Source organism: Onychostoma macrolepis, chromosome 17 (genome assembly GCF_012432095.1).
Source record: "Onychostoma macrolepis isolate SWU-2019 chromosome 17, ASM1243209v1, whole genome shotgun sequence".
Lineage (NCBI taxonomy): Eukaryota > Metazoa > Chordata > Actinopteri > Cypriniformes > Cyprinidae > Onychostoma > Onychostoma macrolepis.
In genome coordinates, this window is record NC_081171.1 from 18922491 (window position 1) to 18946608 (window position 24118).

At 36.9% G+C, this 24118-nt stretch overlaps 3 protein-coding genes across 12 annotated transcripts in view; 2 read left to right on the forward strand and 1 right to left on the reverse strand.

The window, feature by feature from the left end:
- efr3ba (EFR3 homolog Ba (S. cerevisiae)) overlaps positions 1–4278 on the reverse strand; it is a 31802-nt gene extending 27524 nt beyond the window's left edge. For 2 of the 7 annotated variants that reach the window (XM_058749600.1, XM_058749599.1), the window contains exon 1: positions 3037–3128. In XM_058749600.1, the coding sequence (XP_058605583.1) occupies positions 3037–3073 (37 nt within the window). In that variant the 5' untranslated portion in view covers positions 3074–3128. Of the gene's footprint in view, positions 1–214; positions 297–2157; positions 2714–3036; positions 3129–3375; positions 3482–4140 lie in introns of those variants that run through there. The other 5 variants (XM_058749601.1, XM_058749604.1, XM_058749598.1 and 2 more) reach the window with 5 other exon arrangements.
- A 270-nt stretch (positions 4279–4548) lies between these two features.
- Positions 4549–12201, forward strand: dnajc27 (DnaJ (Hsp40) homolog, subfamily C, member 27). The gene is given in 9 exon segments (XM_058748325.1): positions 4549–4962; positions 5322–5404; positions 5673–5686; positions 5689–5741; positions 6082–6246; positions 6333–6455; positions 6553–6713; positions 8630–8758; positions 9621–12201. Coding segments are annotated over 9 exon segments (909 nt in total). The 5' UTR covers positions 4549–4875; the 3' UTR covers positions 9715–12201.
- A 2913-nt stretch (positions 12202–15114) lies between these two features.
- si:ch211-132f19.7 (adenylate cyclase type 8) lies at positions 15115–23017 on the forward strand. 4 transcript variants are annotated; one of them, XM_058750339.1, is made up of 18 exons: positions 15115–16046; positions 16308–16457; positions 16543–16673; positions 16766–16877; positions 17076–17203; positions 17617–17775; positions 17859–18090; positions 19073–19261; positions 19345–19445; positions 19539–19740; positions 19825–19917; positions 20043–20215; positions 20424–20505; positions 20765–20923; positions 21143–21289; positions 21474–21566; positions 21833–21947; positions 22431–23017. In XM_058750339.1, exons 1-18 carry the CDS (start codon positions 15171–15173, stop codon positions 22835–22837), a joined length of 3549 nt encoding a protein of 1182 aa, XP_058606322.1. In that variant the 5' UTR covers positions 15115–15170; the 3' UTR covers positions 22838–23017. The 4 variants fall into 4 exon arrangements, with proteins under 4 accessions (XP_058606322.1, XP_058606323.1, XP_058606324.1 ...); XM_058750340.1 differs by having other exon boundaries at positions 20043–20128; XM_058750341.1 differs by having other exon boundaries at positions 16636–16673.
- Positions 23018–24118: the final 1101 nt, after the last annotated feature.

The window sequence follows — 24118 nt, forward strand, 5'->3', positions numbered from 1 at the left end:
AGGAACAACTCTACACGTACATCTGCAATCTGCATAGGCTGCAAAACAAAGGATATAGCTGGCACAGTGACAAAGAAGATTATGTCATAATAAAGAACTAGTCGTGCTCGGATGTGCCACTATGGCTAATATGATATCCTCCAATCTGAAGACATCCAGCTTTAATAGGGCTTTGTTAAGGGCTACTAAAGATATTACATAACACGCAACTCACTATGCATGTGAATGAATCAAACTCCATGTTGTGGCGGCTACAGTATGGAAAATCAATCTTTCCGAAACACCAAACGCAGACTCCGGGCACTGTCTCTCTCGTCATGACGCAGTCACTCTAAATACGGTTCCCCTGAATTGTTGGAGCTTCTTGAAATGACAGCTATATTTAGCACATCAGCCATCACAGATGCCATATCCCTTCAGATTGCCCAAAACAGGACACAATATCAAAGACACTCACTCTCATATGGAAGTGTCACAGGGGAAAAAGCAGAAATACAGAGAGGGAACTTCATGCTAGGCCGAACAATGTAATCTATTCATTTACTTCTTTAAACTTGTCACCCTCAGCTCTACTTCCATGAGCATCTAGTTAATCTAAAACTATTATTTGCATACTCAGGACTCTGTATGAGAATAATGTTGTGTCTTTTTGAAGAAGCTTTAGTGTATAGTTAAAGTGTTTAGTGTTGCTATTAAAACATTACATATTATGCTCCAAAATTGTTGGCAGTTGTGGTCAAAATGGTAATCTAAATAACACACAGTGAGGTCCAAATGTCTGAAAATCTGAGATTCTAAATATAATTTAAACTTGGATACACAGAACATTGTTGCATAAAATTATGATATACTAGTCATCTAAAGTTAAGGGGTTGGTAAAAAGTCCAAAACTGTCGGATGCATTTTTCCGTATTCGTCGTACTATAAAAATGCTTGCTACGGCTGCGAAAACACAGAAAATCAAACCTGATCCGAATTTTTTTATGATGGACGAAAGTTTCGGAGGCAGTGTGTAAACGTGATTGACGCCACACCAGGTCGTATTTATTTTTTAACGTGCGAAAATTTCAGACTCGGTGTGCAATGACCTTAAGGATGCATTTATTTGCTCACAAATACAGTAAAATTATAATACTGTGAAATATTATTACAATTTTAAATAACTGTAGTCCATTTTAATATATTTTAAAATGTAATTTGTTTCTGTGATGGCAAAGTTGAATTTTCAGCATCATTACTCCAGTCTTCAGTGTCACATGATCCTTTAAAAATCACTCTAATATGCGGATTTGGTTCTTAAGGAACATTTCCTATTATTATCAATGTTGAAAACAGTTGTTGTGGAAACCATGATACGTATTCCATTGCAGCATGAATCACAGAAAAAAAGAGTTCATTTATCAAATATCGGATAATATATATATATTTTTTTTAATCCAAAAAATATATAATAAAAATTAATAAAAAATGTCAAATTAACTAGTTTTGTTTGTCAACCATAAAAATATTTACATGATATGTCATTACTGATTAACTAATCTTTTGAACTCTTTAAGTATAAAATGCGTAGCATAATCAATCAGCATACGTAACTGACTTAATTCTATATTCTCTCAAAAAGCTGTTTTTCCTGACACGAGTGGAGAAATCTGTCTGAAAAAAACTCAGGCTGTTAAAATGTAATCGATCTGGTTTTGAAGCACTAAAGCCAGTCGCACATCTTGAAGGCATCCACGCTGTGAGAAATCAAAGTCGCAGCCTGACTGCCTGCAGCTCCCTCAAAACATCCTCAACCATGCATGCTGGTCAGAGAACATAATATGAATACAGCTGGAAATATAATATGTGCACATGCAAATGTACAGTTAGAGTAAATAACTGAACGCTGCAGTAGATCTGTGGTTTTAGTGGTGTGTGTGTTTGGTGCAAAGTAGTGTGGACGAAGCTAAATCGGTGATGTCTGAAATGAAAGATGAAGATGAAATATGCACAATAAATACAGCAGAGCTGCAATACTGCATGCAATCTGTTGCTTCAGCATCATTCTGCTGTCATTGCCCATAATCTCCTGCGATGCACTTAAATCTTTCCTTCCTAAACACAAGCAGGGAATTACCATATATACACATAATCATGCTCTCACACAATCGCCCTTACCGTACATTGATGGAAAACCTGATGAAATTCTCTGTTCTTTGCCTGAAGCCTCTTTCTCTGTCACACAGCCAGAGAGAGAGAGAGAGAGAGAGAGAGAGAGAGAGAGAGAGAGACGCTCTCACAGACACTCAATCACACATGCACGCTCTCATACGGCGCATGTGACCGGGCTCCAATGACCTTGGATTTTCCAAACAGCGCGGCACAGCTTTCCCTCTATCAGGAACAATGCTGCTTTAACACACAGGTGCACACACACACACACACACAAATACACACTCACACACACTCCTGCACGCATGCAGCCCCTCCTCAGCAAAGATGAACACATTCACACACCTCCTGACCATTCAACAATGAGAGAGGCAGGGGGGAGGGAGATGAGGAGGGCGCTAGAGCGATGGAGAGGGTGCAGACACAGGATGAGAGAGGGAAGGAATCAATTGGTGCAGCCATGCGTCAATCAACTAGAACCCCGCCTCCCCTTGCCCACTCTCTCTAGTAGTATTTGATTGTCGCCTGTTATTTTTTGTTGCTTTTTTCACTGTTTTTATAATGAATAAAAGATGCATGATATCTTTTAACTGCTATAAAGAGAGTCTAATAAAAGATTGATTTTGTTTAGAGACTTTAATATTACATTTGATTTAAAAGGGAAAAAGGAAAGTTGTATACATCATATACTGTATACATATACAATATATACATACATATACATATACATCCACTTTGTCTATTAATAAAATTCTAATGCATGTTGTTTTATTTTTTGACTATTTTTGTAATACTATTTTTAACTAAATGAAATTATATTAATAAACCCTTATTTAAAAAAAAAAACATCTATGTCTACAATGTAGTATACTGTGTGTTTTCTACCCTGGGCTGATGGGAGAAGCTCTAGCGTCTGATCCATGGCATGTGAAATGGCTCAGTGTTAATCTGACCATGTTTCAGCTTTAGACACGAAACTGTGAATTATTCATGAAAACATAAAGGTGGTTGAATTATAGCAGCATATTACCAAAAACCATTAGCTATTTTTTGCAGTTGCTAAATGTTGCATGAGCATTCTTAGATCAAAAGTTCATGGATCAAATTCAGAATCAGGCTATTTAAAAACAGCAAATGTAAATAAAGTGCTCATGTGTAATAAATGAAAACAATTGCATGGAAAAACAACAAAAACAGAAATATAAAGTGAAAAAATGTGCTTACCACCTGCAACCTGATGGTCCAGCAGAATACTGCAATCCAAGAGTAGCCGTCTTGGACTTGGCAAATCTGGGAGACCTGAAAAATTTGGAAAACTTGGAAGTGGCATCTTCTCGCTAGAATAACTAATGAGAAAAATATATACTCCAAAAATCGAACCTATTCTATATCTGAATCCTTTTTGGAAAGCATGGAAGTCCCAGACTACTAGTTTTAGACTTGTAAACTTTCATTCACTATAGGTTATGTTAATGAGAGCCTACCTCCCTCCCTCCATGCCTATTGGTTTGTTGCACTCTCTCTGTCTCTCCATCCTTTTGTCACTCACTTGGCTCAGGAACTTTTTATAGAGTTCCAGCAGCTTTTTATATCCCTCTTGTTGCCTTTAGATCTTATTTTAGGACATTAAGTTAACTGTCAAAGATATTTTTAAACTGTAGTATGAATTGACTCGCGAATCGGTTCTTCTGAACAATTCGTTTTAAAGAACCGGTTGGTAAAAAAACACACACACAAAAAAACACCGAATCAATTTAAAACAATATAAACCACATATTCTTGTTAATGCTTGTTTTATTAAGTGTGTTTAATGTGTCCCAGTTTGCACTTATATTAAACACTAAACACTTGGCTGAACAAATTTTGAACGATTTAATAAAATGCGATATTAAAAACAACTCGTAGTCTATGCACATGTTTCCGAATGATCAAGCGACCATACCATCAAATCGAATTAACAAATTCAGCTTTAAAAGTAGCCTAACTTACTTTTCGCTCCATATGTCAAATTTTCGGTTGAAAATACTTCTCGTAATCAGTTTACTCATCTTTTCTCGACACATTACGAGTCGGACGTGTTAGAAAGAGTTCTTGATTCAGTCGAGAACCATTCGGTTCTATCAGGTTTTGTGAACCAGTTCAACTGATTCATTCTATTCAAAGTAATGATTCATTCACGAATCGGACATCACCAATTGACTCCCCTCTGTCGAATCTGTGTATGAGGGTTGCTGTCGCCATAGAAACCTTCATCCGTTTGCTATAATTTACCCTGATATTTTGATTACACAGATTATGTTTATTTCTCATATTAACATTAACTTTTTTAAATAAATATATAATGTAAAATGCTGTTTTAAAACCACGTGTTTATATTTTTATATTTATTTCTATGGCACAAAGCTTTGTTGAATCTGTTGTTTTTAAATCGTGTTAGCAAATAGTCGTTGCTAGGGCAGCTAGCCCGTTAGCATGTCCAGTTTAAATAATTCTACCTGCTAAATTATAACAGTTATGCGATTTTTGTGGTCGGAAAAACATGCGTGAAATGTGCTTTCGGTTTATGGAAAAATGTTGTCCATAATATTCCGTGACACATTGGCTCTCTGTTAGCCACATAGCCAGCTGCTCTCTGTGTTTACGGACCGACTCGGACATAGTCATACGTGAAATCTAGATATATTTCATCTCCTCCTTTGGAAGTGGTTTGGGAATAAGTGCAATATGGACACGAATGTTCAGAAGAGGCGAGAAAACAAGAAGTCGTTACGGGTTAAGGTCATTAGTCTGGGAAATGCAGAGGTGGGGAAGGTAAGAATGGACTGTTTTGAACCATACAAACATCAAACAAGAGATCAGGTGGTTCTTATGTGTTAATGATACGTATATGTTTGAACACATAAGTAGTTTGATGTTTACTTATTTTTCTTTCTAGGAAGTAACTGCTTTTCCCTTATAATTACATGTATTTTTGTGTATTTGATATAACGTTACATGGATACTGATATTAATTACTAAATATTCGTTGCTAGTAATCTATTTTTGTTTCATTTAGGAGCTCTGTTCATTCAGTATGATTTTGTTTTTGTTATCCTGCATAGGTATAGTAGCATACTAGGTTACATATGTAGTACATGCATAGTATTTCATAATATTTCTGTTTGTTTCAGAGCTGCATTATTAAACGATACTGTGAGAAGCGGTTTGTGCCCAAGTATCTAGCTACTATTGGGATAGATTATGGTGTAACCAAGTAAGTGGTGTGGGTTGACAAATAAATTCTTTCTGTCATTGTTTTCTTAAATATTCTTGGTACGTAAACACCTCTTTGTATCCTGTCTTGTTCCACTGGCTTAAAAATGCTATGATTTAGTTTTATTGTTATTTATTCACTAATACAATGTGTACCATTTTGCAATGATGTTAAATAGTAAATATTAGTGGTTAGTTATTGCTGCACTTGTACTTGGTCTTTGATGCACTTATGTCCATTAATAAAGCACAATTACCCCCATCTCCAGGGTCCAGGTTCGAGACAGGAGATAAAAGTAAACATTTTTGATATGGCTGGACATCCTTTCTTTTATGAGGTATTGCTTGATTTATCATGCGTATGCACTTGATTAAGTGTGTGATTAAAAGTAATATTAAAATAATGTGTAAACAAATTTCTCTATTTTTTTGTCTCTTTTTAATACACAATCTGTAATGGAGAATTGTTTTTTATTATTGCTCTATGCATGCATCTAACTAACCACAGTGTGGTAGTATTGAGTTGCTGTCCATGTAATGTCCTCCCTGAAGAACCTGATGGCGTCAGCGTTTAACATTTTTCATGTTGTCATGTATTTGTCAGTTGAAATTGATCACAGGTTTGTGATGGCTATGAGAGTCTGTTGTTGGAGGGAACTGATGCTATGTGTTTTACAGGTCCGCAATGAGTTTTATAAGGACTCTCAGGGGGTGATTCTAGTCTATGATGTTGGTCTGAGGGAAAGTTTTGACGCTCTGGACAGCTGGCTCACAGAGATGAAGCAGGAAATGGGCTCACAGGCCAACATGGAGAACATCATCTTCATTGTGTGTGCCAACAAGGTACCACTAGTGTTTAAATATCTATTATGATATCTGTGATTTATATGTGAGAGACTGTTATAAAGTGTGGTCTCTGACCCATAAAGGTTGACCTGACAAAAAGGCGAGTTGTGGATGAGAGTGAGGGGAGACTTTGGGCCGAGAGCAGAGGATTTCATTACTTTGAAACTTCTGCTCAGAGTGGTGAAGGCATCAATGAAATGTTTCAGGTATGTACTCACATACAACTCTTTTCATTTGAATATCCTGCTTTTCTGTTTTTTAAAGAATGACTGTTCTTTATTTATCATGTGTCCACCTCCACAGGCCTTTTTCTCATCCATAACTGACATGTGTGAAAATGGAGGGAAGAGACCCACTCCAGAGGTCAATGTAGGTTTTACTAAAGAGCAGGCCGACACCATCCGACGCATCCGCAACAGCAAAGACAGCTGGGATATGCTGGGGGTTAAACCTGGGGCCACAAGGTAAAGTGTATGCTAAATGTCTCTGCTAGTACTGCTGAACTTATCTAATGTGAGAAATATCATACTCTGGTTGAATGGCTATTTAGATATTGCCTATTTCTCTGTATAATGGGCTCTGTTGCACAGTATCAGGTTAATAAACTAAATTATAGCTTTCCTCCACTCTACAGCATCCCATTTAAACATTTTGAATCCATGCAGTATACAGTACTATCAAAAAGTTTGGGGTCGGAAAGATTTTTAAAATGTTTGGTTGCACTTTATTTTAAGGTGTCCTTGTTACAGCGTAATTTAAGTACTGAGTAATATTAATGAACTACACATACTTACTATATGGTTAGGGTTAGGATTAGGATTTGGCTTAGGGTTACTTGCATGTAATTATGCATAATTTATTGTTATTATAATAGTAAGTACATGTATAACAAGGACACCTTCAAATAAATGCCAAATGTTTTTGAAAGAAGCCTCTTATGCTTAAGGCTGCATTTATTTAATCAAAAATTGTCAAAAACAGTAATATTGTGAAATATTATTACAATTTAAAATAGCTTTTTTTCTTGTATAATGTTTTAAAATGTAATTTATTCCTGTGTTGGAAAAGCAGCAAATTATTCCAATATACTTTTTTTTTTTTTTTTGAAGCTCAAGAAACATTTCTTACTATTTTTGATGTTGAAAACAGTTGTGCTCCTTAATACTTATGTAGAAACGTATCTTTTCTATTTTCAGGATTCTTTGATGGATATAAAGTTTAGAAGAGCAGAATTTATTTAACATCTTTTCTAGCATTATAAATGTCTCTGCTGTCACTTTTGATTTAACGCATCCTTGCTAAATAAAAGTATTCATTTATTTAAAAAAAATAAATAAATCTTGCTGACCCCAAACTTTTAAACAGTTGTGTATGTGTATGCAGTGTAGTATATATGCATTTGCCTGATGCAGTGTATCAAATGCATTTTTGTTAATGCCTGACAGCAATGGTTTGGCAATGTTATACAACTGATTTATTGTATAATTTCTTTTTTCTTCTTCTTTTTTACTATATTATATAGGCCACTGGGCTTTGTTCTCTGTAGTTTTTTTTTTTTTTTTTTTTTAACCAGCCCTAAACAGCTGTGTTGTTTGTAATAACTATTTACTCCAGACATAATGCATCAAAAATCAGGACTGCAGCACTAATCAGACAAATGTAGAAAAGTTTTCGGGCGATCATTTAAAAATAGCAGATATCACTAGTGAAAGCCCTGTTGGCGTTGTATTTGGATTAGGATGTTGATTTGGCTCTGTTTTCTTAAACCCCACTTAACCTCTCTGAAGTTATAAGAGTCAATTGATGTTAATAGGTTATTGTGTTCCCGTCTTTGTTTAACACATACACAATGCCCACCAGTGACAGATAATGTGTTTTATGTTGCTTTAACCATTAATAACCATTAATAGTATTTACTCCCATGTTCTCTGGAATATTTAGTAGAATGCCAGATACTTAAAAGCAAACAACAAATAGTTGATACAGTTCAGTTTGATACTGTTATTTCCCATTTAATTATATTGTTTCAGTTTTTTTGATGCAACACTGCTGGTTGCGTTAGCTTGGCTGGTTTAATCATGTGGGTCAGATCATTAGAAAATGCCTTCGATCCAATTACCTCCCTAAATTCTCTCCTGCCAGCTTAATCAGCCTCTTTGCATTTCCCCGACACCCTGAGAAACCAATCATGAGCTTGTGTCATTCCTCATTCCCAGCCAATCACAATCCTTGTACGGGACCAAGCCTATCTTCATTAGCTGACTCTTCGCTGTGATCCCTTTTTAGTGGGACCACAGTGGTTTGCCATATCAGCATTTTAAAGACCTGTTTAATGTGTGCAAACTGAGACTAATAGGTTTTTCTCATTTTCTGCTTGCAGGGAGGAAGTCAACAAGGCATACAGGAAGTTGGCTGTACTGTTGCACCCGGACAAGTGTGTGGCCCCAGGCAGTGAAGATGCCTTTAAAGCAGTGGTTAACGCTCGCACATCCCTGCTCAAGAATATCAAGTAGGAGCATGTGCCCACACACAAGTGCATCTCACATGGTTTCCATTACAAACTCACCCTCCACATCGTGTCTGAGATATGCCATAAAACAGATTGTTTTCATCTTCATTGTGCCATCTGAATATTAGTCTTCTTTTCTTTTCTTTTTTTTTTTAAATGAACATTCTTTTTTTTTTTTTTTATTGCTTTTGCTGTGGTGTTTTGTTTGTTGAATTTGTATTGATTATATATTTATTTATTTATTATTTTGATTATTAAATGTGCATTAAACACAGTTGTCAGGGCAGTTTAAATATGCTATCAGAATGTTTGAAGTACAAATAATATTGTAGCACCACAAAAGTGTTTACTTTTTCACCTCAAGATTTCATCAAAAACCAACAAATGACTCTGTAAGGCCGAAACTTAACCATGTTCCCTTGTTTTAAGTTGATCAGCTTCACATTGCCATTAGTTGGAGTTGGAGAATTACCTTGCATTTGCAGAGTTCCCTTCTCAGTGAAGATTATGCTTAAGACACATGGAGAAACCTCTGGACTCCAGCAAAGACTTAGTAACAGCTGAGTTTGACACGGTCACCACAGCTGTCCTGTTTATAATGTAATATACATGTTGATGTCAAAAGTTGTAGTAGGGAAAGAACAACAATACTGTAAAGTGTGTATCTGTCAGGCCTCAGCTCAGATCATTTTGGAGCATGAGGATGGCATTGAGGGACCTTTACTTTTCCCAGTCTGTCCTGTGACTATTGTGCTGCACTGTTCCCATAGTCGTACAGGTGAAAGAGCACTTATTTACCAACTGATTTGTGAGTCAGACTAAGCATTCTAATGCTGTTGTTTAATCCCGACGAACCTCACAGGGACGCCATGAACTACATGGATGATTTCCAGTTTTTCGTCCACTTCACCTTAGCTCACTCCAAAGAGGAGGAAAAGCATGAGCAGAAAATATAACTTGTCTAATATCTTTGCATCAATTCAATATAACAGTGCATTTGTGTTAAAAAAATACATACATACATGAAAGTCGTTTTTATGTAAATCTACTCGGATTTAACACTAGATTCTACTCTCTAGAATATCACGTCTTTTGAAGAGAATCAAATTTTAATAGATAGTATATAAATCAACCTGTTCAAGAAATATTGTAAGTGTCATGAACATGCAATTTGTTAATTTCACTGAAGTTATGTATTTATGGGTAGTTTTTGTTATGGACTTACCAAACATACACTACTATTCAAAAGTTTGTAGTAAGTAAGATTTTTTATTTATTTTTTAACAGAAAGTAATGCTTTTATTCAGCAAGGTTCTGTTAAAGGGGTCATCGGATGCGACATGCACTTTTACAAGTTGTATCACTGTAATCATTTCCCCTTTCTCATATCAAGCCATTCTCAGATGCCTGTCAGTGTGATGTCCCCTCCCACGATTGTTGATTGACACAAGCATTTTACCTTAGACCCGCCCTGAGTGAGCTGTCATCAGTCCGCCATTGTTTCACCTCCGGAGCAGATGTAGACAAAAATGTTTCCTAAGCGATTGAGGTGTTTTGTTGTTAGATATCATAATGAACATAACAGTCGTCATTTACTCCTGACATCTGAGCTGCTGAAGACACAGTGGATTACTTTTGTTTCTGAAGGGAATGAGCCCCCAATCTACCTAAATGTGTCTATCTTCACGCGAATCATTCGTGAAGTGAGTGTAAAGTTTTTTAATGAATCTTTGCAAATTGCCTTTCCTAATAATGTGCTAGTTAGCAAGTTTCACGATGAATGCTGCTAAAGTTTACCATCTCTCAGAGAGCGGCTCGGGGTGGGGTGAGCAGAGCTCATTTCCATTTAAAGCGACATGCAATAAAACGGCTTGCTGTAGACAGAGCTGTTTTTGACAGGGTAAAAACGGTGTTGTTTTACACTACCATTGAGAAATTTTAACCAAACTATGTTATAGACTTTTCATTAAGACCCTAAAAAATCATATCAACTTGTGGAAAATGGGCATCCAATGACCCCTTTAAATTGATCAAAAGTGCAAAGACAATTACATTATTACAAATGATTTTTGTTTCAAATAAATGCTGTTCTTTTGAACTTTTTTTTTTTATTTAAAAAGAATCCTGAAAAATATGTATCATGTTCTCCATAGAAATATTAAGCAGCACAACTGTTTTCAACATTGATAATAATAAGAAATATTTGTTGAGCACCAAATTAGTATATTGGAATGATTTCTGAAGGATCATGTGACACTAAAGGCTGGAGTAATAACTGCTGAAAAATCAGCTTTGCCATTACAGGAATAAATTGCATTATACAATATAATATTTTAAGTTAAATAATGATATTTTAATATTTACTCTTTCACAGTATTTTTGATCAAATAAATGTAGCCTTTTTGAACATAAGAGACTTTCAGAAACATCATACCAACCCCAAACGTTTGAACTACTCTAGTATAGGTTGTGGTCACTAGTGCCAAGACTATATTAAAGTGTATAAGAGTGCCATTACCAGTCTTTACACAACATTTTGGGGGTTTGCTAAGTGTAAAGTTAAAAATATAACCAATATTGATGTTGAGACAGTAGTTATATATATATATATATATATATATATATATATATATATATATGTGTGTGTGTGTGTGTGTGGTTAACATAATAAATATGGTTGATTTTTCTTTTCTGAAGTGTTTTAGGCATGAAAGGAACTATCTGTAAATCTGTCACCGTGATGGTAATCTGCTCCAAGGATAACGCAAGAACAAAGGGGCTTTGTTTACACCAACACTGGAATAAATATAACTGAGATAAAACCGTTACATTAGCAGAGCTGTGTAGATGTGCCAACATGCATTAGTTCAACAATGTTTTGTTTGGCCCTTGTATATTAACATATCTATGTAGGTAACAATCATTGTAATGCAAGTATATAAAATATTGTATTTTTTTATGGAACCGTGGCGTTTACAACACAGTGTGAGTGTACGTGTGCATTATTTATATTTTTAAATATTTATCTGAAAGTATAAGTTTTGTGATCTCTATTACATTTGTTTATTTTCAAGGGCATTTGATAATGTGCTGCCTTGTTCGCTATGTTCGACTATGTAACATTTACCCAAACAATGTTAAGAGTTACATCATCTGTAATGTTGTACTCCTAAATGTTTCATTAGCCACACTCACTACACAATACCAAATCTTTTAACTGGAGTCATTTTTGTTTCCTTTTGCTTCATTGTGTGACATTGATTTGTCTGAGTAAGGCATGAGTAAGAAGCATGTTTGTGATTATGCAGAATACAAAGATTAGGCCTGTTTACATGAATGCCAAGGCCACTGCTCAATGGGAAAAGTGGCTCTGTTTTATGCACAGAAGCATTTACTTTCTCCATTCAGCTTATATAGCGAAATAAAGGAATAATTGTAAATCACTTTTTGCCTTTTGATTTAGAAAATTGCATTATTACCACAACATTACAAACTAAAACAGTTTCACAAAAGCTACAAAATGATGGGCCATTCCCACAGAATGAAATTGTGTTTAAAAAAAACAACAAAAAACTGAGAAGCAGAGCAGCGGAGTCAAACCCCCCATCCAAAAGTATTCTTTTAACTCAAGTGCCATGTTTTTAGAATGCCATGACACATGAGACACTTCAACAAACACAACAATCAAATGTGACTGTTAAGCACATATTTACATACAACCCCAATTCCAGAGAAGTTGGGACATTATGTCAAATGCAGTAAAATCAAGAATCTGTGATTTGTTCATTCTCTAAGTTTTATTTAATTGACAAAAGTACAAAGATAAGATTTCCAAAGTTTTACACAGACCAACGTAAATGTATTTTATAAATATGAACAAATTTTTATTTTGATGGCTGCTACACACTCCAAAAAAATTTGGGACAGAGGCACGTTTAACACTGTCACATCAACCTTCCTTTTAATTACAACGTTTCATTGGGAATTGAGGATACTAATTTGTTAAAGTTTTGCAAGCAAAATATTTGTCCAGTCTTGGTTGATACAAGATTTCAGAAGCTCAGCAGTCTGTGATCGTCATTGTCTGATTCTCCTTTTCATGACTGGTCATACATTTTCATTAGGAGACAGGTCCAACACGTTTACTCTGTCTCTATGAAACCACGCTGTTGTAGCACATGTAGAATTAGAGCTGGCATTGTCTTGATCTAATAACCATGGACTTCCCATGAAAGACATCATCTTGATGGCAGTATATACTGTATCTCTGTACAATTCCAATATATGCCTCCATGTCAATAGTACCTTCGCACCTAAATTCTTTGAAATTTTGCATTGCGAAATGTGATTTTTGACACTTCTCTTGTGAAATTTGGCACAAAGTGATGAGCCATGATCCAGCTTTGCTTGCAAAGATGCTCCTTTTATACCCAAATATGATACCTTGACCTATTACCAGTTCACCTGCTTACTGTGAACTGTTTCAAAATATTGAATATTCTATAACCTTTTTTTCTATAATTTTGCCTCTGTCCCAACTTTTCTGGAATGTGTTGTAGCCGTCAAAAGCAAAATTTGTTCATATTTACAAAATACATTTACGTTGATCACTAAAAACTTTGGAAATCTTTTCTTTGTACTTTTGTCAATTAAATAAAAGTTAAAAAGAAATAACAAGTCACAGATTCTTGATTTTATTGCATTTTACAAAACATCCCAACTGTTCTGGAATTGGGGTAGTAGAAAAACAATGGAAAAGCAGTATGGTGGAATGCAAAAACGCATTCAGTGTAAATGGCTGTTAGACTGTTGTATTACATAAATACTGTAAAAATTAAGTTAGCAGGTAAAGTCAACACAACCTTATTTGGCTCAAGTCATCCACTCAAGTAAAAAGCATGATCATTTATGTGTTTTAAAGGAAACAGATGGTTCAGTCACTTTCTGACCTGGCACAAATTGTTGTTAACCAGATCAGTGAGAAGCACTTTATCCAGCTTACTTCCCACATTCCCTGAATCAGCGGCCTGGCCTGCTAACTAAAACCCGCACTGTGTCTGCTCAAGAGCAGATGTCAACTAATGACAAACGATCACCTTTTCTCATTATAATAACTAGCATACAATAACTAGTCTATACATATCTACTCTATATATATATAGTCTAACAATGTAGCAAGATGGCCTGTAAATATTGTGAAAAAATATATATATATTTAAGACTTATCAACTTTTTGAAAAATGGAATAAACAGCTTTCCAAAAATACATTTTCAGAGCAATTAGATTTTAATCTAGCAATTACCTCCACACATAAACTCACCTGTCACAGACATTATCCTGTTAGCTGTGACCACGAGGCCTTAATGGATCACGTGCACTTTTGCTGAGTAGATAATCCCATATATTTCAACCTATTACTGCCTCTGTGTGTGTTTGTATGTATGTGCATTAGAGCCCAGGCCCCTTTGTCACTGACTCAGTGTGGAGTTCAAGTCCACTTATATTTGCCTCTAAACATTTCCATCAAGAGTCGGGATTCTTCTATAGGATAAGCTTCAGCAGATTGTGCTCTGCTACCTCTCGGAAGGGTCAGGACAGCTTTTCAGACCATCTGGCTGAGCAATCACTTCATTACCTGAAGACAGCGCTACTTAAAACTGAGTCAGTCAGCCGCAGACAGGACTGAGGTGGGCTTCATCCAATGTCAAGGAGTTTTTTAAGGCGGGGTGACGGATAACATGGTTGGACGGTATCAGGACAAGTAATTTACATAACTATGCAAAGCAAAGCATAGTTATGGTGCATGGCATGGCAGATGGGAAAACTGTCAAAGAAGACTCATTCTGCACTCAGCTGCCGAGTATCCCACCTTTGAGGGACAAGAATGTACCGTTTTAGATACTTGCTTGGGTCTGGATCAGTTTAACTGGGCTATTGTTCATGGAGGAGCAGATGCCTGCATTGTTACAAGATTTATCAAGCTTGCAGCACCACATCAATGGCAAGTATCCTTCCATTTACTTTTACTTTTATTGCATGTCTATACACAGTTTAAATCAATTATGTCTTCTGCAAATCATTCTGGATTGACAGTCTGACTTTTTGCAGTAACATTCCTTATTTTAATATTCAGTTTACTGCGCACATTGCATGCAATCAATAATTTAATCAATATAGTCATATTGATTAAATTCTGGGGATATATGTGGGAGTAAACTTATTTTTGAGGTAGACTGGGGGTATTACGTATGTTTTAAGGGTATGGGGGGTTTTTGGATTTCATTCTGAGACACCCATCCATTCCAGACTATTGAATCTTTTTCTTTTCTGTCTTCTTTCAGGTTTGTGCAGTTGATTGAGGTCTTGAGTTGAATTTTGGGATCTAAAGCCTGTTCATATCAGGTTCAGATTATGGCTTTGAGTTCTACAGAAGTCACTGTTCCGCCTAAGGTATGCCCAGCTGCGCTTCCCTCCCCCAGCCTGAAACGCAAGCAGCTAATGTGGCAGAATGCAGTACGTCACATAATCGACCAACGAGGAATGCACCACGAGGGGCGAACAGCCAGTTCTCGAAAAATCATTGTTACCGATGCCTACATCGATGACATCAACAGGCAGATTCGTAACAAAGCTGCACGGGGCAGTGCAGGCATGCATAAGCGGCGTTCCTCTGCAGCCCGCATCCATCCATTACGAGAGCGCAACTCCACCTGCACACGGAAGTCCACAGACTCGTTCTGTGATGCTGACTTCTTCGTAAGCTGGGGCTCCACGGTGCGTGGAATTTTCCTTCCGGTTCTCCACCACAAGTTTAAATCTCATGATCTCGAGCATCTGTACCAGCAGCACTCATCTGGTCAGCGCCGAACTTCCCTTGTAGTCACTAATGTCATTGATATCCTTACCAAACTCCATATTCTCTTCATCCACTTGGCTGTGGCCCCTGAGTTGGTGGACTCTCAACGAGGATGGTTGGCTGGGCTCTTCATGGGACTTGGAGCAGTCATATGTGTCTTAGTTCTGACCTGTAAAGGATTGATGTCTCCAGATTACCTGCGCTATGCTGGGCTGGCAAGCTGGCTGTCCCAGACTGTGCATGCGCTGGGTGGTTTGGCATGTGGGTTGGAGAAGGACCAGTCCTGGTATGTTCTCTTCACCCTGTTTGCCACCTACACGCTATTGCCCCTACCTCTACTATGGTCCATCTGCATAGGGTTCTTCACTGCTGCCTTGCACCTGTTGGTGGACCCCCTTAGGAACTACAATGACACAGCGATTGTAAGAAAGGTAATGAAGATTCCATATTCAAGCTCAAAGCTCATCAAACTTCAATCAAAGTTCATCAAAGTTCACTTTCGGTTCTCACCTCGATGTCATAAAGTAAAAGGAAGTCAATGCTTCTTTGGAATCAAAGATCATCACAAGAATTATCCTCGAAATATGGAGTCAGTCCATGAGAGTTTCAGTCTTTTTTTATGCATCTACTGAGTTGTACTTGGTCTTCTTTTTGATAAACTGTGCTAACTTTTACTCTCGGTTTTCTTTCAGTTACTTGCAAAAGGTCTGTTGTACATGGGTATGAATACCGCAGGGCTGTTCATCCACTACTTATCGGACCGTGCCCAAAGGCAGGCATTCCTTGAGACACGGCGATGCATCGAAGGACGAGTAAAAATGGAACGAGAGAACCAGAGACAGGTTTGAGATTCTTGATTTAAAAAGACATTTATAGATCATTAATATGAAACTTCTGAGGAAGAAAAGAGGAATCATTTTGCATTAGGAGCGCTTGGTGATGTCCATTCTTCCTCGATTTATTGCTACGGAGATGATTGGTGATATGACTGCTATGGATGACGAATTGCTTCCTCAACAGTTCCATAAGAGCTACTTTCATCAGTACAAAGATGTCAGGTACATGTAGCTACCTGTGCAGTACTATCTTCTAGTACATTTAGGTTGCAAGAATGGTGCATGAAATGAAAATGTATGTGGTCTTGTCTCAGTATCCTGTTTGCTGATATAAAAGGCTTCACCACTCTCTCCATGACCATGTCAGCTCAGGAATTGGTGCGCACACTCAATGAGCTGTTCGGTCGCTTTGATCGCCTTGCCGAGGTGAGAAAGATTAACCTTTGAGTTTCAAAGGCAGTTGGAGAAAAGGGATATAGTCAATGTCTTACTGTAGTGTAAAGTATGAGATTAGAAAACACTTTATTGCAGCTATTGAACTGCAAATATCATGGCAATCACTATTAGTTTTAGTGTCAAAAATAATGTTGGAAGCTTATTGAGCAATATCTTTCGATATTTTAGGAGAATCACTGCATGAGGATAAAGATTCTTGGAGATTGTTATTACTGTGTGTCTGGGGTCCCGGAGCCCCAAACTGCACATGCTCGCTGTTGTGTGGAGATGGGTCTGGCAATGATCAACACTATACGGTGTGTATGTTACGTGATTTGTACAACTATCTAACTATCTATTTTTCCTTCTCCCAGTTTAATGTCCAGAGATTACAAGTAAGCCTTTCATAAATTGATTTCCTCCAATGAGTTGCTCTGTGTTGCTATCAAAACATTGCATTTTCATAGATCTTTTGCAGGTGTCCAATCCTGCTCCTGTAGGTCCATTGTCCTGCAAAGTTCAGGTCCAGCTAGTCAAGGTCTTCAGGATTAATGGAAACTTCTTGCTGGGGCAGGTTAGAGCTGAACTAGGACTTTGACCCCCTGGAGTGGGATTGGACACCCCTGATATTTTGGAATATTTTTATTGATGCTCAATAGCAATTTAAGTAAAATTCTGCTGATGAAAACAAAAGAGATTATGATGTTATGCTTCCCTCTCTCTTTGTCAGTTATGTACGCAAGGAGCTGAAGAGAGATGTGGACATGCGCATTGGCATCCACTCCGGCTCGGTTCTGTGTGGGGTTTTGGGTCTGCAGAAATGGCAGTTTGATGTGTGGTCTTGGGACGTAGATGTTGCCAACATGCTAGAGGCTGGAGGACTCCCAGGGCAAGTACAGATCATTATCATGGTCATATGTATAGCCGAATACAATTGATATTAAAATAATAAATCAAATTGTATAATAATAGGAGGATTCATATATCACAAGCGACCCTGGACTGTCTAGCGGGAGTATATGAGACAGAAGAAGGTCGAGGCTATGAGCGGAATGAGTTTTTACGCAAACACAAGATCGACACTTTTCTGATCTGCCATATGCCACAGGAAGCCAAGGAACCCCCTAAAGTCCGGAGGACAAGCAAAGATGAGACGACATGGAGTGCTGAGCTTCCTTTTGATAACATCATTGGAATGAACTGCGTGAGTCTGTGTTGGCTTCATAAACCTTCCTTAGATCTGAATGCCCTCTCTAGTTAGTCATAAGATGTAAAGTTATTAAATCTGTTAAACAGTGCCACACTATGTTATTCAGTGAATACTTTAGTAACTTTATCACCAGCATCAGTGGCATGGTCCATTACATTAGAAAATAATTTATAAGTAGTCTCTTGTTTGTAAAACCAAACTGTTCCAAACCTGTGTGAGTTTTTTTGATTCTGTAGCACCCAAACAAAAAAGCCATTTGAAGAATGTTGGTAACCAAACAGTTGACGGTAGCCATTGACTTCTGCAGTAGTTTTTTCCATACTATGGAAGCCAATGGCTACGGGCAACAGTTTGGTTACCAGCATTCTTCAAAATATATTCTTTTGTGCTCAACAGAAGAAAGAAACAGGTTTGGAAAAACTTGAGGGTGAGTAAATGATGACACAATTTTTATTTTTGGGTGAACTGTCCCTTTAACACATAGGTCTATGTGCAAGGCAAAAATATGTTATTTGAGTTATCAATTTGTCTAAATTATCATATTAATGGTGGAACTACTGTTCATGGTTATGCGTTACAGACATAATTTTTTAATCATTGACTATACTTAGCAGATAGCTAACATTTATCAAGGTTCTGCACCTTGCCCTATAGACTTCAAATGTAAGAATATTACAGTAAACACCAGTTCCTAATTAAGAATGTTTGTTTATAAGGAATGTGTTGATACTTAAATTTTGACTGCCAATGATTATTTTCATGTTATGTCTGATAACCAATAAATGGTTATAACAATAAATCTATACAATTTTGTCTAAATAATTTGAAATGCTTTACATTCCAATATCAATCAGTATGATAAAAAGAAAACCAATTACCATTATCTTTCTCTATTAATAATTGTTATAGTTTTTTTGTTGTTGTTTTTTTTTTCATTTGAAATACATGCAGTGTTTTTTGTAATGTCATCTTTTAGATTTTAGCCACTTTCACCAATGGCTCTCTGGTGCAGCTGCCCAATCAGATTACTCCTCATTGTGCCGGGTCTCGAGAAATCAACAAGAGAATAAAACAAGCCATCGAGGTGCGCAGTAGTGAGCGAATGCGCAAAGAACACATCACACCCTTCACACTGGTCTTCAAAGACAGACACATCGAGGGAAAGGTATGGACTGCCAAGGAACAGCTTTTATACTTTGTATTGCATTTTTGCTTATAAATAGGCTCACACAAAATTTGCACTTTCAGTTTTCTCAAATGAGAGATGAGATGTTCAAGTCCAACTTGGCCTGCTCGTTCCTAATGCTCCTCTTCATCATGGCTGTTCAGGCCCTCATCCCTTCACCACAGTAAGTTATTACTATCCTTTCAAATACCCAATGTGCACCTTATTTGATTTTTGAAATGTAGTATTACATTTTCAATAATGTTCTGTCCCACAGAATCTGTCCTATGGTAATCCAGTTTCTAGTATTCCTGTTTGTCTACGTGCTTCTGCTTCTGGTAACACTGGCTGAGGAATTTAAGTGCTCCCCACCATACTTACAGCACCTGTGCTGCTGGGTCCACGAAACCAAGGGCATCCGTAACCTGCTCACACTCACCGCTATTGCTATTAACTTTGGTGTGGCCTCCTGTGATATTGTGAGTGCCAGAATTTATAGTTGTTTGGGCCAAATTAATATGCTACTCTTAACCTGTCTATCATTTTTTTATACATATATACAGTTGTGGTGCAACACAGTTGGAGAGGCTGAAGAAAGTAACAAGAACTCAGAACAAGGTGCACAGTGGCCAGTAAACATCTGCACCCATCCTGAGGTACAGTAGATGCATTCTGAATACAACTTTCAATAAAGCTTATTCTGGTACAGCCATCCTAATTTTACCCCATTTCATGATCAGTGACTCCACTAAATACAGTAAATCTGCCCGTTTCTCTGCAGTTCTTTGTTTTGAGTGGTGTGGTGGCTATGGTGACGTGTGCTGTGTTCCTGAGGCTCAGCTGTCTGTTGAAGTTGGCAGTACTTATGTTAGTCATTGCAGTTTACACATACCTCATTGAGGTAGCCTTCCATATGCTCTTTATCCGCCAACACCAAAATGGCCAAATTCAGAGGTACAATATCTGAATTGTTTTATCAAAGAGGTCATATCATACAGCGTTTCTGAATATGGTACAGTGTTTGACTTTATTAGACATCAACAATCCAGTGATTTAAGAATGAGCCTTTTTGAGTTTTGAAGTATACAGTATAAGAAAATGTGGATTTTTGAATTGTTGTGGATCCTCTCATGTATACTGTATATATGTGTGTTTTGCCTAGATCTCAATACCTCAGACGCAAAGGCGTTTCTGTGTTGCTAATGGCCATGTTTGTTGTGGTCGTCCTCTACAACAGCAGACAGGTATTCAATTAAAAGCTTTTTATTTCATTATATTTTATTAATTCATTATATAGTATGGTCCTACTCTAGATTTACATAATATAAAATCATTACATATTTATTTAACAATTAAGCAATATTTATTTTGAATTATACCAGTAAATAATAATCAAACCACCACTTATAATTATCCTATTATATAAAAAAAAAAAAAGTTTTTATATTTATCTGTGCTTTATTTCAGTATGATTAAAGAAATTATTTCTGCTTATTCCTACAGTTAGAAACTACAGCCAGGCTTGACTTCCTATGGCGTCTTCAGGCCAGACAGGAAGTGGAGGACATGAAGGAATTGAGGGAGCATAACGAGTGTCTGCTGTACAACATCCTTCCTGCCCATGTCGCTCGCCACTTTCTTGGGAGAGACCGAAATAATGAGGTAGTTGCATGGATTATTGACGATATATCCTAATAGTTTAAATTTTGGTCAGAAAATAAGAAATAATAATATAAGTTATTAAATTATCCATAAAACTATACAGCTATTTGGTTTCAAATTCAGGGCTATTTTCAGTCATTTCAGTAGTTATGGAACACTTTCATTAATCCATAAGCATAAATGAATTAATTTTCTCTGTGTGAATCCTTTGGCTCCAAGGACCTGTTCTCAGAATCCTACGAGCGAGTTGGGGTGATGTTTGCTTCCATTCCAGGCTTTACAGATTATTACGAGAAGAAAGAGTTGATACATCAAGATGTGGAGTGTCTGCATCTTCTTAACGAGATCATCGCTGACTTTGATGAGGTACATGGATTTGTGCAGCATCCTGTTAGTACCAAATGTCCTCAAAGCCTAAGCCTTGGACAGCTCTGATGTTACTAATGGAATGTATTTCAAATGTGTAAATGCTCACTTCTTTATCATAAGATATTGTAATAGTGAGAAATTTCAGAGACAGGCTTAGTCTTTTTCCCTGTTGTCCCCTTAGCTACTGGAAGAACCTTACTTCCAGGACATAGAGAAAATCAAAACCATTGGTAGCTGCTACATGGCTGCATCTGGCCTGTCTCCTGAAAAACAGGTGTGTGCTACATTTGACATTTATGCCTGACAATATAACTAGATGCATGATATATACCAGTGACCATATCAATATCAGCCAGTGTTGCTAATAGTATTATAGGCAACTATTATAGGCCGGTCGAGACAAAGCATTAAAAAGTATTAATAAATAATCATGAATACTACAAATTCATAAATACAACTAGTAATTAAATAATTAAGTAGTAACTGAAAAGGTACATTTCTACAAATTAAGGCTCAATTTTATTAATGTGTGTTTTATAGGAATGTGAAGATGAGTGGGCTCACCTCAGTACGCTGGTTCTATACGCTTTGGCCATGCAAGAAACTCTGAAACAAATAAACAAACGTACCTCAAACAACTTCCAGCTGCGTGTCGGTAAGACTAAGCTATTCTTTTATTTAACATCTACTAATAATACACAAAAATATACTGCCAATTAACACACCAGCTTAAATAGGATTTTCTTTATTTGATTTGATTTGATTCTGTCACTTGTGCATGTCTGAGGACTACTTGCTATGAAGGGAAGTAATTCACCTGCTCGGAGTCAGTACAGACACACTAATGAGCTTAAACAAGACCATCAGTATGATTTTAATGTGATTGGATTGGACCATTAAGATTATTATAACAATAATACAGTATTTGAATTTCAATTTAAAATTAGAACATAGTTCTTTGGCCAACATGAAATCAATATTGAACCCGTTTTACTTTCTTGATGCACCTGCCTGGTTTTATTGTATGCAACTGATGTATTTTATTCCAAAAGAAAATGCTTTTTAAACAAAAGTGTTGTAACTTGCTCTTCTCCTGAAACAACTTTAATGTGGATATAACAACTTTTCTATCATACAGGTATTTCTCATGGGCCTGTAGTCGCCGGGGTGATTGGCGCCACTAAACCCCAGTATGATATTTGGGGCATGACTGTGAATCTTGCCAGCCGAATGGACAGCACAGGGCTCAGTGGGCGCATTCAGGTCCCAGAGAGCACAAGCCGTATCCTGGCTGACCGCGGATTTGTGTTACAGCTTAGAGGAGATATCTACGTCAAAGGGGTTAGCGAACAGCGGGGAGGGGTCCGCACGTACTTTGTTAGCAGTCGGGAACAAAGCTCAAGTTACACCGAGAGAAACACCAGCAGAGGGATCTCTCTCGGTAGAAACACCCTCGCAGCGGTGGTCTTTTCCCTGGTGCAGGCTCGCAAGAAAGAGGAGTTACGAGAGGCCAATGGAGGTTTTCATCTTATGGAGATCACATGAATTTTGATAAAAACTGTATCTAATACCTCTTTTAGAGACTTGCGTCTTTTTCATGAGTCATTGCCTTCAAGAGATTTTCCACATTCTCTGTTATTCTTTCTAAACAGTAACTTTATTTCTCTTGTATGACCAGATTTCTGCTGATGTTCAAAGTTGCTTATTATGGAAGCCTATTTCTACCTCAGAATTTTTTTTTTTTTTTTTTAAGGTACTTGTGACTTTTTATCTCACAATTCTGACTTTTCTTGCAGTTCTGAAAAAAAAAAAGTTAGAATTGCAAGACATAAACTCAGAATTGCAGGATATAAACACAATTCTGAGAAGAAAAATCAGAATTGTGAGATATAACCTTGCAACTGAAATGAAATGATAGTTAATTGTAAGACATGTCACAATTACCTTTTTTGTTTTTTTATTCTGTGGTGAAATGCAAGATATAAACTCAGAATTCAGAGAAAAAAGGTCATAATTGCGAGATGCGAACTCGGAATTGTGAGTAAAAAGTCAGAATTATGAATAAAAAGTCGGATTTTGTGAGTTAAAAGTCAGAATTGTGAGATAAAAATTCACAATTACCTTTTTTTTATTATTATTATTATTCCATAGCAGAAATTGGCTTCCATAGCTTATTACTATGGAAACAGTGAAAAACATCTAAAAGTCACGTTTCTTTTGTCTTGGAGTTGGCATCACTGTGATTTGTAGTCAATTTTAAACTTTAAATGTTAGGGATTTAAAAAGGCCAAAATAAGAAAAGCTGCTTATAAACACTTCAATAAAACTTTCCTCCTTTTGGAACAAGACCAAAATACTGTAGAAAAGCTAAGGAACTCTGGATTCTGTCAAAATCAACAACTGATTAGAACGTGTTATATTTTCTTTGGAGGTTATATTCATGATGCTCAACTGCCGCACAACCTGATATTGCCAAGTGCAACGTGTTCCTGGGTCAACATATTTTGTTGACCCTGGAACAACATTTTAATCCAAAAATATAATCTTAACCATATTCCTACACCTAAACCTAACCTTACCCATGAGTAATCCCTAAAATCTGAGGAACTGATAGATGAATTACACTGATGTACAAGCACCAAACACTGATTATAATCCTAAACTTCACAAAAATTATAAACTGGTTCTTGAAATCTGATTGGTTAATCACAATGTTGTTCCAGGGTCAACAAAGATGTTGACCCAGGAACACGTTGCACTTGGCAATATCAGGTTTGGCCTCAACTGCCACTGACAAATTAAATGTGGAAATGAACAATGAAGAGT